The 15,282-nt window shown below is 49.6% G+C and overlaps 1 protein-coding gene across 2 annotated transcripts; it reads left to right on the top strand.

Moving 5' to 3' along the window:
• The first annotated feature begins 247 nt into the window (after window positions 1-247).
• On the top strand, window positions 248-15,282 carry PPIE (peptidylprolyl isomerase E). 2 transcript variants are annotated; one of them, XM_032877379.1, is made up of 10 exons: window positions 248-322; window positions 1,261-1,359; window positions 1,964-2,007; window positions 2,486-2,512; window positions 3,659-3,740; window positions 4,454-4,554; window positions 6,766-6,889; window positions 13,416-13,601; window positions 14,555-14,697; window positions 14,873-15,282. In XM_032877379.1, exons 1-10 carry the CDS (start codon window positions 292-294, stop codon window positions 14,939-14,941), a joined length of 906 nt encoding a protein of 301 aa, XP_032733270.1. In that variant the 5' UTR covers window positions 248-291; the 3' UTR covers window positions 14,942-15,282. The 2 variants fall into 2 exon arrangements, with proteins under 2 accessions (XP_032733270.1, XP_032733269.1); XM_032877378.1 differs by having other exon boundaries at window positions 254-314.

The raw sequence follows: 15,282 nt of genomic DNA on the forward strand, positions 1-15,282 counted from the left end.
CTTGTGCTCCCTCTCTCATTGGCGGATTGGCGGATTCCGCCCAGGCGGGTTTCCAAAGCACCTGACACCGACCGACCTGGTCTGGGCGCTGCGGCTCACTCCTGCCGGCGCGCCTCCCACCACCCCCGACGCGGACTGACAGCCGGAGGCAGGGCCTGAGGGCACCTAGGGGCGGGGGCGGGGCCGGAGGGGCGGGGCAGGGGAAAGGGGGCGGGGCAGGGGAAAGGGGGCGGGGCAGGGGAAAGGGGGCGGGATGAACGCCGACTTCCGGCGGGTGAGCGCGGGAGCAAGATGGCTACTACCAAGCGTGTGCTGTACGTGGGTGAGCAAGCGCGGAGCTAGGCGGTATCGGGGCTAACCCGGCCGGAGTGGGTCTCGGCGTGGGGCAGGAACGCGTTTACGGTTGCGGAGGGTGGCGAGCCTTTGTCAAGGCCTGATAGATGGCAGTATTGCTTCGAGGAGTTAGCCCCAGACTTCCGCGGTCTTTCCGGGTTTTTTCCAAGCCGGCTGAGATCTAACGGGAACCCCTTCACCTGCTGGGCCGGGAGGATTGGTGGAGGAATATTATGAGGCTCCAGATCCTCGCGATTCATTTTACAGACCCTCACTGCAGCGATGGCTCAGTCCTGGCCCCTGCCCTAAAGAACGGAGTTCCCAGACTAACCCAGTAGAAGTAAGAAAAACCTCCGTAGCGAAGTTTGATGAGGACTTTGTAGCCTAAGTAGGGGCAGCTGTGTTTACTGAAAGGGAACAGCAAGAGCAAAAACCCGAAGGTATGAAATAGCCTTACCCATGGAACAAAGGGGTCCTCTTGCGGGAAACCCAGAGAATTGAGGAAGCAGAGGGAAAGAGGGTGAAGTGATTGACAGGGCCCAGGTCGTAAAGAGCCTTGTGTTCGCTGCTAAGGAGTTTGTACTTTATCCTGAGGACAGTGGGAAATCTTTGAAGGAGTTTAAGCAGGGAAGTGATGGATTAAAATCTGCATGTTCTCGGGATCGCTCTAGTTGGCTGTGTGGAGGAGAGGGAGGCCAGTTAAGAAGCTATTGCAGTAATCCTGGCTCTAAGATGAGCGCCTGTAAGAAAAGATGAAGAGGTGTGTTTCATAAGGATGGTTGAGGGAGCAAATGAGAAACGTGCTTATGTACCCAAAGGACTGAATGGAGCAACCCCTCTCCTTGGCTGTCACATGCTAACTGGGCTGCAGGAACTTCTCAAGAGAATGGAGGACGATGGCTCAGAAGGCATTTGGCATCTTTGCAGGTGGGTTGGCAGAGGAGGTGGACGACAAAGTTCTTCATGCTGCTTTTATCCCTTTTGGAGACATCACAGATATTCAGATTCCTCTGGATTATGAAACAGGTGAGTCCGTTTCATGTCTTGTTCAGAATCCTAAGAGGAAAAGAATTTGAAAAAATTCTAAATGTGCATTCTAATATGGTTGATACGTAGGAAAGTTCCAGAGGGTGCCTCATTAGGGCAGCAGGACAGTGATCTTTCTAGTTATAGCAGCATTTTTCTGAGGATAAAGAGTGAGCATCCTACTCAAGGTTTTAGGATTCGTGCTTTATGCACCGTTGATGCTCAAAATGTGGGATCAATAATTGAGAAGTTAAATAACTTCATTTTTCTGCTTGCCTTGTATGCTGAGGTTAAGTTTTTAATTTGGCTTTGGTAGAAGAATTGACTGCCTGAAAGATTAGAAGTATAATTCATTACTTAGCCATGTCTTCTAAAAGACAAAGTTCAGTATGGCTTGAAATGTTGTTTAAACTGGGAAGAATTAAAGAAGGAGATTCCTTCTTCCAAAATAATGATTGGGTGGAATTTCCAGTGTCAGGACATGGCACGTGACTGACTTCACTTTCTTTGTAACCCTGTTTCTTCCCATTGCCCCCCCCCGGGGTAATTACTTATTTTTGTCCCCCAACCTTTTTTTTTTTTTTTTTTTTTTTTTTTTCCCCAGAAAAACACCGAGGATTTGCTTTTGTTGAATTTGAGTTGGCAGAGGTGAGAAAATTCTCTGTTACCTGTGTTTAGTCTTGGGCTTCTTTTAGTGTCGTTACTGATTACAAAGGCAGCTGATCTCCCATTTGGTTGGGTTTCTAGGCCTCTAACTGATGCTTCCATAGAGACAGGAAGTGCCGCTTGATGGAAAGCTTCCCTCAGTTAATTAAACTGTAGACTGTTAACAACACTGACGTGCCCCTCTTGCTCTGCCGAGCTCCTGCAGCTCTGCTCACTGAGCGTTCTTGCCTGGCATCGCTGGTGAATATTTCTTACGCCTTCCTCGAGATGGCAGATTGCTGCACCAGCAGCTCTAAACTCAGCCAGGATGCGCTCTTTGTTAGACGGACACACAGCCCAGGCAGGAGGTATAGATGGGACTTCTTTCTGTTTTGTTTTGTTTTACTCTGTTTTTCTGTTGCTACGAGTATGTGTTTAGACACCACAAGAAGCTAAACTTGACCTTGTCTTTCCTTGGCAGGACGCCGCAGCAGCTATTGACAACATGGTATGGCTGAGAATCTTCATTCTTGCTGAAGTTGCTTTTGGGTGGTACGGAGGGGCCTTGTGCATCTGTTGTTTGCTGAACTGCCAAAGTTACAAGGTTGCACGGGGAAGCAAAAGGCTATGGTCGTGTGAGAAGATTTACTGTGAATTAATCCCTTATAAGATCAGTCCTTACTCAAACGTCCTTCCCCATTTAACAGTGATACAAATTCGAATCCTTGTCATTGGCCAGTCTCTCACCGGCTGCCCCATGTCTAGGATAATAAATTGCAAACACTATGTAAATTGATTGCACAGTGAAACCGCATATGTTGCAGAAGAGGCAGAATTTCATGAAGCTTTAGACCAATTACAAGTGAGAAATTCCAGTAAGGATAATGGCAGGGCGTGCTCCTGATGCCGATGATTTTAATATCCTGGAGAGGTCTTTGGGAGTAATGATGAAATGCTGGAGTATTTGTGATTTTCCTATCAGATAGGAAGTGCAGTGATGTCACAGCATACTGTCGATAGAATCTTGTTGGAAAAAACACTACAAATTAACCAGCACCCATTGTATCTTTGCTCTACAAATTAGTGCGTAGTTAAACCTGAAATTTATAATAAATTTATTTCCCTTATTTTTAGTTGAATCACAATAAAGTCCCATTCCTTTTTTTTCCCCCTTAACTTTTTACTGTGAAACTTTCTTCACTGCTCTAAATGGATTTACATGAAGTGACCATTCCTGGTGCCAGTTATCTTTGGATGATAAAGTTCTTTATTCCTCTTCTGTTACCCACTCACCGAACATATTCCTCAACCCCCTGAGATCATTTCTCACAATTTCAAAGCAGATCTTGGCTTTTGAAGGTGAGCTCAAGTACGTGGAAACTGCATGTATCCTTGTAATCCCAGGGCACTCTGGACCTGGAGTCACTTTCAGGAGCACAGGCCTTTGCTAGTATGAAAGAAAGGTGTGTGATGGAGGGAAATTGCCTGCAGCGCCTGGGCTGCTGGCCGGTGGGCACAGAGCTTGCTGCTGGGGCTCACGGATTAAGGGAAAACGAGTCATGAGCGTATCTCTCATGTAGCAGGAGCAAATGCAAAGCTGTCTGATTCTTGTAACCTGATGGAGTTTAAGCAGCTAGGTTTTCAATCTTTTCAGAATGAATCTGAGCTCTTTGGACGGACAATTCGTGTCAATCTGGCAAAACCAATGAGGATTAAGGAGGGCTCTTCCAGACCAGGTGAGTGGGGGCAACGTAGGTTCCCCAGCGTGCCCTCCACTGTGGCCCTGGTTGCATTTTTATCCAGATTTACTTGGAAGTAGGTGCTGAACGCCCCTCTGGATGGTTTGTGTTGGCAGAGAGCATGAGCCACCTTTGTGGGAAATAAAAAAGAGGTTGAGCTTCTCAGAGTAATTGTTTGCATTAGGAGAGAAACCCTGCTTGATCTCCCATCTTTCCCAGTTTCCTCCACTTCGTTCCTGAGATGTTCCCATCAAGGGCTGGACCTGGCAAGGCTACACCTTCCATCTTGGCATAATTTTGTTTTGTTTTAGATTTTATTTATTTATTTATTTGACAGAGAGAGAGAGACAGCAAGAGAGGGAGAACAAGCAGGGGGAGCGGGAGAGGGAGAATCAGGCTTGCCGCTGAGCAGGGAGCCCAATGTGGGGCTCAATCCCAGGACTCCGGGATCATGACCTGAGCTGAAGGCAGACGCTTAACAACTGAGCCACCCAGGCGCCCCTTGGTATACTTTTTTTACTTGGCCTTCTAAGAGCTGGACTTCAGGGCTGACATTCCCAGTGGAAACGTTATACTTGGGAGTTCCCTCAGCCGAAGCCTCTGGCTGAGAGGGTCACTGAGTATGTTCCACTTTGCAGACAGAAGCAGCTGGCGAGCCATGGGCCGACGGCTTGAATTTCTGAGCATTTGTTCAATTCTTTTCCTTGCAGTGTGGTCAGATGATGACTGGCTGAAGAAGTTTTCTGGGAAGACTCTTGAAGAAAATAAGGAGGAGGAAGGGTCAGAGCCTCCCAAAGTGGAAATCCAGGAGGTGAGTTCGAAGGCATGCACCTCCCCGGGGGGGCTGGCACTTTCCATAAGAGACTTTTTCTTTTTTTTTTTTTCAAGTTTTTGTGGAAATTTGCAAAACATATTTTAAAACATATTAAAAAATAAGGTCTTAGTATTGTGGTAAAGGGGGTATTGAGTGAGTGAAAGAGACAAACGGTAGGTCCCTCACCTTGTGCTCTGTGTGATGAGTTACTCCGCTCTGCCCAGCCCTGCCCAGTCCCGGGTTGGGATTACCTGCTGATGAAGAGGACACCTGAGGTGAGGAAGGCGAGTGAGGGCTCCTCTTCACCCCTCCTGCCCAGTCTCTCCTTCACTGAAGCGCTTTGCCCAGGCTCAGGGCCTCCCTGTCCCTGCAGGGGAGGCAGGCCGGGGTGTGGTACCTGCCCTCAGTCTGCACATGGGTCCGAGGCTCTCCCTCCCCGGGAGCAGCCTGCGGGCACTCTCTCCCGACTCTGGGCGTCCCTCTCTGGCTGGCTTCTTGGGGTTTCCCAGCGCTCCCTGTGAATGGTGTTCTCTGGACTTCCTTCTGGGCTCGGAGCATCCCTCTTCCCTTCTCGTCTTGGCCGAAACAGTAGCAGTCACGGATCTTTGCAGCCTCTCCTGTGCTCTTGCCTTTCCTGGTCTCTGTTCTAGTGTCAAGCTGCAGACGTTTTGGCTACCAAGTGTCACAGGCAACGTCGAGTTGCCCAGAATGGGTGGCCTCCTCTCTCTAATCTTGTTCTCCATCTTGTCAATTTGCCACCATCCATCCGCACACACACTGACCCAAGCCAGAAACTGGGTTGCAAAGCAGAGCACACCTGTGGCCTTCACAGTCGGAGACACCATCTGCAGAACAGAGCCTGCGTGTCTTCTCGTGCTGCTGAGTTCTCTCGCAGACCTTCCTGAGTCCCCCTCCCCTGTTTGTCCCACTGCCCCCACAGCTTCTTCTCCTGCACATAATAGCAGAAGCTCCCTAGCTGGTCTCTGGTGCAGTGCTCCCTAGCCCTTCATCAGGACAGCTAGAATGATCTGTTTAAGGCACAGACTGCTGCCCTGACTCCTGCCAAGAACTTTTCAGTGGCTCCTACCGCCCATCCCCAGGGATAAAGTTGGGGGGGCATGCCCCAGCTCCTGTCCCCGCACCTCGCCGCTCACTTCCACCCTCTGGAAAACCAGTCTGTTTCCCTATACGTCTTTGCGCTCGTGCAGCCTACGCAAGTGTTTATTGCCTGTCCCTTTCTAGACAGGGATTCTGTGAGGTTAGGGGCCTTGTGTCAGCATCTTACTAACTAAAAAGTGAGGTGGAGGAACATGGTTAAGAGTGTGGGCTCGGGGATGGGGTGATGATTGAAGTTTCATTTCCAGCTTCAGCACTTACCAGCCTCTTGGTTTGGACAAGTGACTGCACTTCCTTGGACCTCCGTTTCCCTACCTGTAAAATGGGGATAAATAGTAGTATGGCTGGATTGTCAGGATGGTAGTAAAGAGTTGATGAGCTAACAGATGTGAACATCGAGAATAGTGCCCTGCTCGTGGCAAGTGCTCAGTGCATGGCAGCCGATCACAGCAGCCGTGTCCTCCGTGCCTGCGCCAGGTCTCAGCACACGACCACTAAACTGAGCCCCAAACCAGTTAGGAACTTGGGTTTTTCTCTTTGGAACATGCAATGCCTGCATATGTCTCTTATCCCCTTCTTAGCCTTGTCTCCATGGGGTGGAAAACAGGCTCCCTCCCTCCCCTGCTGTCTTCTGAGCAGGCCAGAGGGCTGCCCTCCTGGCCTCCATTGTAGCCAGCCTGGGGGCTTGAGGGGGCCCAGCAGAGGGGAGGACGTGCTGTCTGCCTGACTGGCATGAGATGGGTTTGTGGGTGTGGAGAGCCACGTATTGTGGGCCAGGGAGGTGGGGTTCTTTGACTGTGGGGCAGGGTGCGGCGAGCTAGGAGCTGGCATGTCTGAGAGCGAGTGCCAGGGGGTCCCAAGCCTGTGGGGCAGGGCTGAGTTAGCTGGTGCTAGGTGGCGGGGTTGGGGGGGGTCCCCAGCAATGTCACTGGGGTCTGGCTGGTGGCTGCCTTCTGCGGCTCCAGGCCTTCCCTGGTGGCACCAGGCTGCAGCCCGCTCCCCGCACCTGGGTTCTTGGTGTGGATGCGGAAGACTCTCTCTGACTTGGGGAGGCGGGGTGCTTTCCAACCTAACCATTTCTTCTGCGTCCAGGGGGAGCCCAAGGCAAAAAAGACCCGCTCAAACCCTCAGGTGTACATGGACATCAAGATTGGGAACAAGCCAGCCGGCCGCATCCAGATGCTGCTGCGTTCAGACGTTGTCCCCATGACAGCAGGTGAGCGGGACTTGGGGCGGGACGCTGGAGGTCGAGCAGAGGGCCTTCCCCTGGGTCTCACTGCCTCCCTTCTTGTGCCCTTGACACTGTTGCTGACCTGAGTTCCTTTGAGGCATCTCAGACCCTGGGTTCTAGTAACAAATGAGTCCAGCCAGGCACTTTTGAAGCTTTATAGGTGCTGCTTTACTATTTTCTTTTTAAATACATTCATGGTAAAACAAAACAAAACAAAAAATCGGACATATGTATTCGAACAATACTGAAGGCAGTAAGTAGAAAACGTCCATTTTTTCCCTCCCTTCTCCATATCTGGTTTTATTCTCCAAAAGTGTTTGGTTTTTTGTTTTGTTTTAATTACTTATTATTATTTTATTTTGACAGAGAGAGAGAGATCACAAGTAGACAGAGAGATGGGGGGTGGGAAAGCAGGCCTCTTGCTGAGCAGAGAGCCTGATATAGGGCTCGATCCCAGGACCCTGAGATCATGACTTGAGCCAAAGGCAGAGGCTTAACCCACTGAACCACCCAGGCGCCCAAAAGTAACTGCTGTTAACTAACAGTTTCTTGAGTCTTTCTAGTGTAAATACCGACTTCCACTCATTTTTTTTTTAATCTTAATTTTGTTATGTAGACACATAGTTTAAAAAGTCAATTTCACAAAGCTTGTTTTGAAAAACAGCAGGCCCCTGACCCTGACCCTGGCGCCCCACCAACACCATTTTCTGCTCGTCAGAGGCAGTGGTTTCAACTTCCAGCTGGTTCTTTCGGCATTTACCTCCATATTGGTAGAGAAGAGATTTTTATGTTGCTACTTCCTGGTGTTTTGTTTTAGACCTCTGTTGGCTTTCCGTTCAGGAGATAAGGAATCAGCTTATCCCTCTCGCTGTCCCTTCATCTTCCTTACATAGTTACCGTAAGTTTGGTTAGGCCACAGGTTATTCTCACTATGTAAGCATCGTACTAGGGTAACCTCCTTTCACGCAAAGCATTTTGTTTTCCTGGGATTCGTAATTGTCCAGTTTTCACACAAGCTTAGTCTTCTGTTCGTTTATTCCTGATGCTCCCCCGATTCTGCTGCCTGTGTAAATCTCTCCTCATGCTCACACACAGCAGAAGTTCTGTCAGTTTCCCTCCCCTGCAGAAGTTCCTCCTTGGACCGTGCTGTCCAGGCCCACTGCACAGCGAGTGTCGTGGGGTCTCCTGTGTTCACCTCTTAGACTCTCTTCTGTCTTCTTTTTTGGTGTATTCCCTCATTTTAGCAGAAGACCTCCTTCTGTAAGCTTCTGCAGCAAAAAGCTTGGGAAGTCCATTTTTGGAGAGTGAAGGCGAAATACACATACCTTCCCACTTAATGGACAGTTAGGGTGTAGATTTCTAGAGAAGTCTAATGTCATTCCGATTCTAGATCCTTTACATAAAACTTTTCTATCTAGTGCTGAGCTGTCCAATATAGTAGCCACTAGCCATATCTGACTGTTGAAATTTAAATTAAATAAAATTAAAATTCGTTTACTCGGTTGCATTAGCCAGGCGCTTAAGAGCTGTTTAATAGCCCTGTCTAATGGCTTGTAGGCTGTCCGGTGTTCTTTTTTTTTTTTTTTTTTTTTTTAAGGTTTTATTTATTTATTTGACAGAGATCACAAGTAGGCAGAGAGAGAGAGAGAGAGGAGGAAACAGACTCTGCCAAGCATAGAGCCCGATGCGGGGCTTGATCCCAGGACCCTGAAACCATGTCCTGAGCCGAAGGCAGAGGCTTTAACCCACTGAGCCACCCAGGCGCCCCATGTCCTGTGTTCTAAAACCATGTGCCTTTGGTTAAATCTTACATGAATCTGGATATTCAGTGGGCCCCACTGTACTAGTTTTCTCTTGTCACAGATGACCACAAACTTAGTGGCTTATGACAACACAAATTTAAATTATCTCCCATTCTGTAGGCCAGAAGTCCTGTAGGCTACAATGAAGATGGCTGGGTCACTGCCTTCCCTTTTGGAAGTGCTTGGGGGGGGACGTTTCCAGGCATATTCAGGTTGTCGGCAGAATTCAGTTCCCTGCGTCTGTAGGACTGAGGTACCCCATTTCCTTGCTGCTGTCAGCTGAGGGCTATTCCCAGCTTCTTGAGGCTCGCAGCACCCACACCCCCCTTCCTCCGTCTTCCGAGCCAGCGACGGTGGATCCAGTCCTTCCCACATTTTGAATCTTTCTAACCCCTCCTGGGGAAAGTTCTATGACAGGCTCATGATCATATTAGGCCCATCCAGATAATTGGGGTTGTTTTCACCATCTCGAAGTCCATCCATAACCCTAATCATGTCTGCAAAGGCTCTCTTGCCATAACAGGTTCTCAGCTTCCAGTGACTGGCGTGGGCGTGTTTAGGGGCTGTTACTCTGTGTACCACACCCACAGGACAGTGTTTTATCCTCTGGTTAGGGAAATTTTCTTTCAATTATTTGTTTGCTTTTGTCCCCTCTGATTTCTCTCTTTCTGGAGCCTTCCTAAGTGTTCTTTCTCTATAGCACTCTGTGCTTATTTCCCAGAGGTAAGATCATTTCATCTTTCTGAGGACATTACTGAGTTTTTTCTTCCTATATTTTATATCTTAAGTCGCTTTTTCCTGAGTATTATGTTTTGCTTTGTGTTTGGTCTGTTTGTTTTGGTCTTTGCTTTTCACATCAGATGCCTCCCTCATATGTAAGAATGTCCCTAACTATGTGCTTGCAGAACTTTCTAGGCATTGCTAAGGCTTGCTGGCTGCGGCTTCCACTGTGGGGTGATTCATTTGGGGTCTTCTTCTGTCAGACCCCAAATGTCCATTTCCCTGACATATTCTCTTGGACAGCTGGGAGTCCCCTGAGAAGAGTCTAGTCTCCTGCTGGAGGCTCTACATCCAGTTATTAGCCATCGTGGTGGTGGGAAGTGGGGCTAGTGTAGAAACCTTCACCTAATACCTGTTTGTCACTAGGGTCCCTCAGCCCCCAGCTACGTCTAGTGTATCCCCAGCCAGAGACCTCGGCTTTTACCCACCAGAAAACAGCCTCCAGCCGGCTGCCCGCAGGGTGGGGGAGGATCTGGGGGTTAGCTGTTTTCTTAAATAGCTGACTTTACTGTTTTTAGAACTACCTTCACCTTGAACCTGAGCTTTCGGCATTTCTGTAGCATAGAGTGAGTTGGTTCTCAGCTCTGCCAGCTTTTAAGATACAACTTTCTTTTCTTTTCTTTTTTGTTTTAAATGTTTCAAGTTTTTATTTAAAATAATAGTTTTGGGAGTAGAATTCAGTGATTCATCACTTACGGTTTGCCTCCCTCTCTTTTTTTTTTTTCCCCTCTGCTTGTCTGCTTCATTTCTTAAATTCCACATATGAGTGAAATCACAATAATTGTCTTTCTCTGACTGGCTTATTCCACTCAGCATAATACCCTCTAGTTCCATCCACAGCATTGCAAATGGCAAGATTTCATTCCTTTCTGTGAATGAGTGCTACTCCCTTGTGTATATACACCGCATCTTCTTTATCCATTCCTCAGTCGGTGGACATTTGGGCTCCTTCCATCATTTGGCTGTTGCTGATAATATTGCTAAAAACATCAGGGTGTTGGTGCTGAGATTCAGCTTTCTGAGGTCTGCTACATCTGGTATGATTCATCTGTCTGTTTCCTAGCTTTCAAAACTTTCATGTTGCCTGGTCTCCTTTCTCTCTCTCTTTCCTCTCTCTCTCTCTCTTTGGCCTTTTAAACCACTTTTTTTTAAAGATTTTATTTGTTTATTTGACAGATAGAGATCGGAAGCAGAGAGAGAGAGGGGCAAGCAGGCTCCCCGCCAAGCAGATAGCCTGGTGCAGGGCTCAATCCCAGGGCCCTGGGATCACGACCTGAGCCGAAGGCAGAGGCTTTAACCCACAGAGCCACCCAGGCGCCCCCTTTTTAAACCATTTTTAAGTGTATGATTCAGGGGCATTGATCGCATTCACAGTGTTGTACAACCATCCCCACTGTCTCCAAACTCTGTTCAGCCCGCACCGAACTGCTTATCCCAATAGCCCACTCCTCATGGTCTCCCTCCTGCCCCTGGGGGCCTCTCCTCTACCCCCCATCTCTGGATTTGCCTGCTCTAGACATTTCCTATAAATAGAATCATACACTATGTGGTCCTTTCCTTGTAACTGGCTTTTTTTCACTTAGTATATGTTCAGGGTTTATCCACGTTATGTGTTGGGGTTCTGTCCCTTTTTTATGGCTGAATAATATCCCGTCTTCTGGATATGTGACATGTTGTTCGTTCATTTATTGATGGATATGAGCATTGTTTCTACGTTTTGGCTCTCGTGAATAATGCTGCCATGGACATTCGTGTGCCAGTATGTGTTTTAACACCTGTTGTCAGCTCTTTTGCATATATACCTAGGGGTGGAAATGTACTCACATGGCAATTCCGTGTTTACCTTTTTGAGAAATTGCCAGACTCTTTTCTACAGTGGCTGTACCACTTTACATTCCCACCTCAATGTACGAGGGTCTCAGTTTCTCCATATTCCTACCGACACTCGTTATTTTCTGTTGATAACGGCCATCGTAGTGAGTGCGAAGCGGTATCTCATTGTGGTTTCTTTGTGTTTGGTTTTTTTTTTTAAGATTTTATTTATTTATTTGACAGACAAAGATCACAAGTAGGCAGAGAGGCAGGCAGGGCGGGGGGGAGGCAGGCTCCCTGCTGAGCAGAGAGCCCGATTCGGGGCTCGATCCCAGGACCCTGAGATCATGACCTGAGCTGAAGGCAGAGGCTTAACCCACTGAGCCACCCAGGCATCCCTCATTGTGGTTTTGATTGGCATTTCCCACATTTGCTAATGGTGTTGAGCATTTTCTTGGTCTTATGGGTCATTTGTAGATCTTCTTTGGAGAAATGTCTGTTCAAGTTTTTTACCCATTTATCAATTGCGTTGTTCGTCTTTCTGTTAGTGAGTTGTAGTTCATTATATATTCTGGGTATTGAACTCTCACCAGATAAGATTTACAGATACTTTCTCCCATTCTGTGTGTTGCCTTTTCTATTGAGTGTCCTCTGATCCACAAAGGTTTTTAGGTTTTTTTTGTTTGTTTGTTTGTTTGTTTGTTTAAAGATTTTATTTATTTATTTGACAGAGATCACAAGTAGGCAGAGAAACAGGCAGAGAGAGAGGAGGAAGCAGGCTCCCTGCTGAGCAGAGAGCCCTATGCGGGGCTCGATCCCAGGACCCTGGGATCATGACCTGAGCTGAAGGCAGAGGCTTTAACCCACTGAGCCACCCAGGCTCCTAGGTTTTTAGTTTTGACGAGGTCATTTTATTTTTTCTCTTTTATTATTTGTGCTTTGGGTGTCATGTTTAAGAAACTTGCCAAATCCAGGGGCACCTGGGTGGCTCAGTGGGTTAAAGCCTCTGCCTTCGGCTCAGGTCATGATCTCAGGGTCTTGGGATCGAGCCCCGCATCCGGCTCTCTGCTCAACAGGGAGCCTGCTTCCCCCTCTCTCTCTCTGCCTGCCTCTCTGCCTGCTTGTGATCTCTGTCTGTCAAATAAATAAATAAAATTAAAAAAAAAAAAAAAAAAGAAAAGAAACTTGCCAAATCCAGAGTCACAAAGATTTGCCTTTATGTTTTCTGGTAAGATTCTGTTTAGTTTTTCTTTAAAAAAAAAAAAAAAAAGAAAGAAAGAAAAAAAGAAACCGGGATGCCTGGGTGGCTCAGTTGGTAAGCATCTGCCTTCAGCTTAGATCATGATCCCGGGATCCTGGGATCGAGTCCCACATTGTACTCCCTGCTCAGTGGGGAGGTGGCTTCTCCTCCTGCCTGCTGCTCCCCTTGCTTATGCTCTTTCTCTCTGACAAATAAATAAAATCCTCAAAAAAAAAAAATGAGTTGCCCTCCATTCAGAGTAGAGCAGAGCTGGAACACAGGTATTCAATTTTCCTTTTTAACTGGAGTCTCTCTAGTCCTTTACAGTGTGAGGATCACAAAGGTTTAGAATCCACAGCATATTTTTTAATGAAAATACAAATACTAAACAAATTTAGTTTATTAGAATCTAGCTTCAGAGGTTTTGTTTTGGGGGGGGTTGTTGTGTTTTGTTGTTTCCTCAGAGACTTTGGTGTTATTAGAATACATGGGCTAGGAGCGATGGGAAGGGGGTAGCTGTCATGGGCACCCTGAGTCATATCAGATGCCCATCCCGATGGCCACGAATGTGCCACAGGTCCTGCCATGCTGCCCTGCCTCATGGTTTTCCTGCCGGTGCTGCCCACAGCTCCTAGCCCTGCATCCTGCGCCTGGCCCCCACGCCCACTGTGTGGTGCACCCCAAAGTCCATCTTCACGTGGTTGCAGCAGCTCGGCTGGGACTGTCCGTGGGCCCCACGGCCCCTAGCATCTTGCTGGCAGCTTCGGTGGCTCCCTTCCTTGTCTCCCGTGGAACGCTAGGCACAGTGACCCCACGGCCCGACGAACAGCTCTCTTTTGTTTCCTGACCTCTATACCTTTTCCTTTCTCTGTACCAGAGAATTTCCGATGCCTGTGCACCCACGAGAAGGGCTTTGGCTTTAAGGGAAGCAGCTTCCACCGGATTATCCCCCAGTTCATGTGCCAGGGCGGCGACTTCACGAACCACAACGGCACGGGGGGCAAGTCCATCTTTGGGAAGAAGTTCGACGATGAGAACTTTATCCTCAAACACACGGGACCAGGTGGGAGCTGCTGGGGTGTGGGGGGCTGGGGTCTACAGGCGAGCCAGCCGGTGACCCAGCGCCAGTGTGCAGCCTGGCCAGGGTCGGGGAAGCGGCATCCATCTGTGTACTCCCCGCCGTGCATACCCGCCGTGGTCTAGCTCTGGCTCGGGCCTGCCGTGGTGAGCTGGGTCCATCAGCCCTGCAGCCCCGTCTCTCTGTCGGACATACCTCTCTGCGAGCGGCTGGTCCCCCAGCAGCTGGAGAAAGACAGCTGCTGTGCTGCGTGATCATCTTGAAATTCAGGACTACGCTTCAGGGGCCTGAGCTGTGCTGCTAGAGCCCCTCAGGGAATCATGCTTGGTCCCTGTCCGAGACCACCGTTGCCCCTTCCCTTCATTCCTGAAGCCTCCACAGCACCCTCCAAGTGGATACATGGCCCCCTGCATCCCTCCCAACGCACCCGCTCTGCCTTCCCTCCGAGGAAGGGCGTGAGCTGTCTCCTGCAGGTGGCCCCTCTGCTCGTGGCCTGGACCCCATCCCCTCTCTCCCACCAAGGAAGCATAGCTTCTATAGTTGTCCCCCTGCTGCCTTGTGGCCGTGTCCCCTGCTCTGCTGGATCAGCCCAGCAACGTGAAAGTATGTGGTATTGATCTTTAAAAAAAGAGCCTTCCTTTGACTTGTGTGAGCTGTCGTCCATGCCACCAACGCCCTGGTAAGGAAAACTTGTTGGAAAAGTGCAGCCTCCCTGCCTTTTCTCTCTCTCCCCCTCCAGCCAGACTTCGAGCCCCACCCTGTCTCTGAAGCCACTCTTACCACAGATGCCAACAGCATCCATCTTGCCCGTGGCCAGTTCTTGGCCCACATCCTGGGCCGGCTTCCGGCAGCATTTCCACTGCCCCATCTCCCACACAGACATCCCTTTGGGGGTTGGGGGCCGGGGGAAGGGGTGACGTGCTCCTTCTCTCCCCCAGGCCTGCTCTCCATGGCCAACTCTGGCCCAAACACCAACGGCTCCCAGTTCTTCCTGACGTGTGACAAGACGGACTGGCTGGATGGCAAGCACGTGGTGTTTGGGGAGGTCACAGAAGGCTTGGATGTCCTGCGGCAGATTGAAGTGGGTGGCTGCCCGGGCCCTGGGCCCAGGGGGACAGCTGGAGAGGGGGGCCACGGCTGCTCCTAGGGAGAGCTGCTTCTGCTCGGGTGGCAGCAGGCACCTGGAGAGGGCATCCCTGAGCCGCTCCTTACTCTCCAGCCTCCCTGGTTTCTCTCCCTCTTCTGTCCCCACAAAGGCCCAGGGCAGCAAGGACGGGAAGCCAAAGCAGAAAGTGATCATCGCCGACTGCGGGGAGTACGTGTGAATCTGCGCTGGCCATCTCTGTGCCGCCCCTGCCTGTCCAGGATCCATCCGCCTGGGAACCAGCACGTGAGGTCGCCTGTCCCCTCTGCGGCGAGCAGGGATGTGTGTTGTGGCCCTTCTTGGGGTCAGCTTGGAGCGGCTTTTCTGCAGACTCGGCCCGAACTCCCTCTGGCTCTCTCCCAGGTGTGGCTCTGTGCCTGGGAGTGCACAGAGGCACCGCCTTCCCCACTGGGGTTGGGCTGTGTGTGGCCTTTTCTAGGCCTTTGCTGCCACGGCTTCTCCTGGGCCCACCCGTGGGGCTCCTGGACATCACTTCTGGTAAAATAAACCCTCGTTCTTGTA

Source organism: Lontra canadensis, unplaced genomic scaffold (assembly GCF_010015895.1).
Source record: "Lontra canadensis isolate GAN:19392208 unplaced genomic scaffold, GSC_riverotter_1.0 scaffold60, whole genome shotgun sequence".
NCBI classification, from domain to species: Eukaryota; Metazoa; Chordata; class Mammalia; order Carnivora; family Mustelidae; genus Lontra; species Lontra canadensis.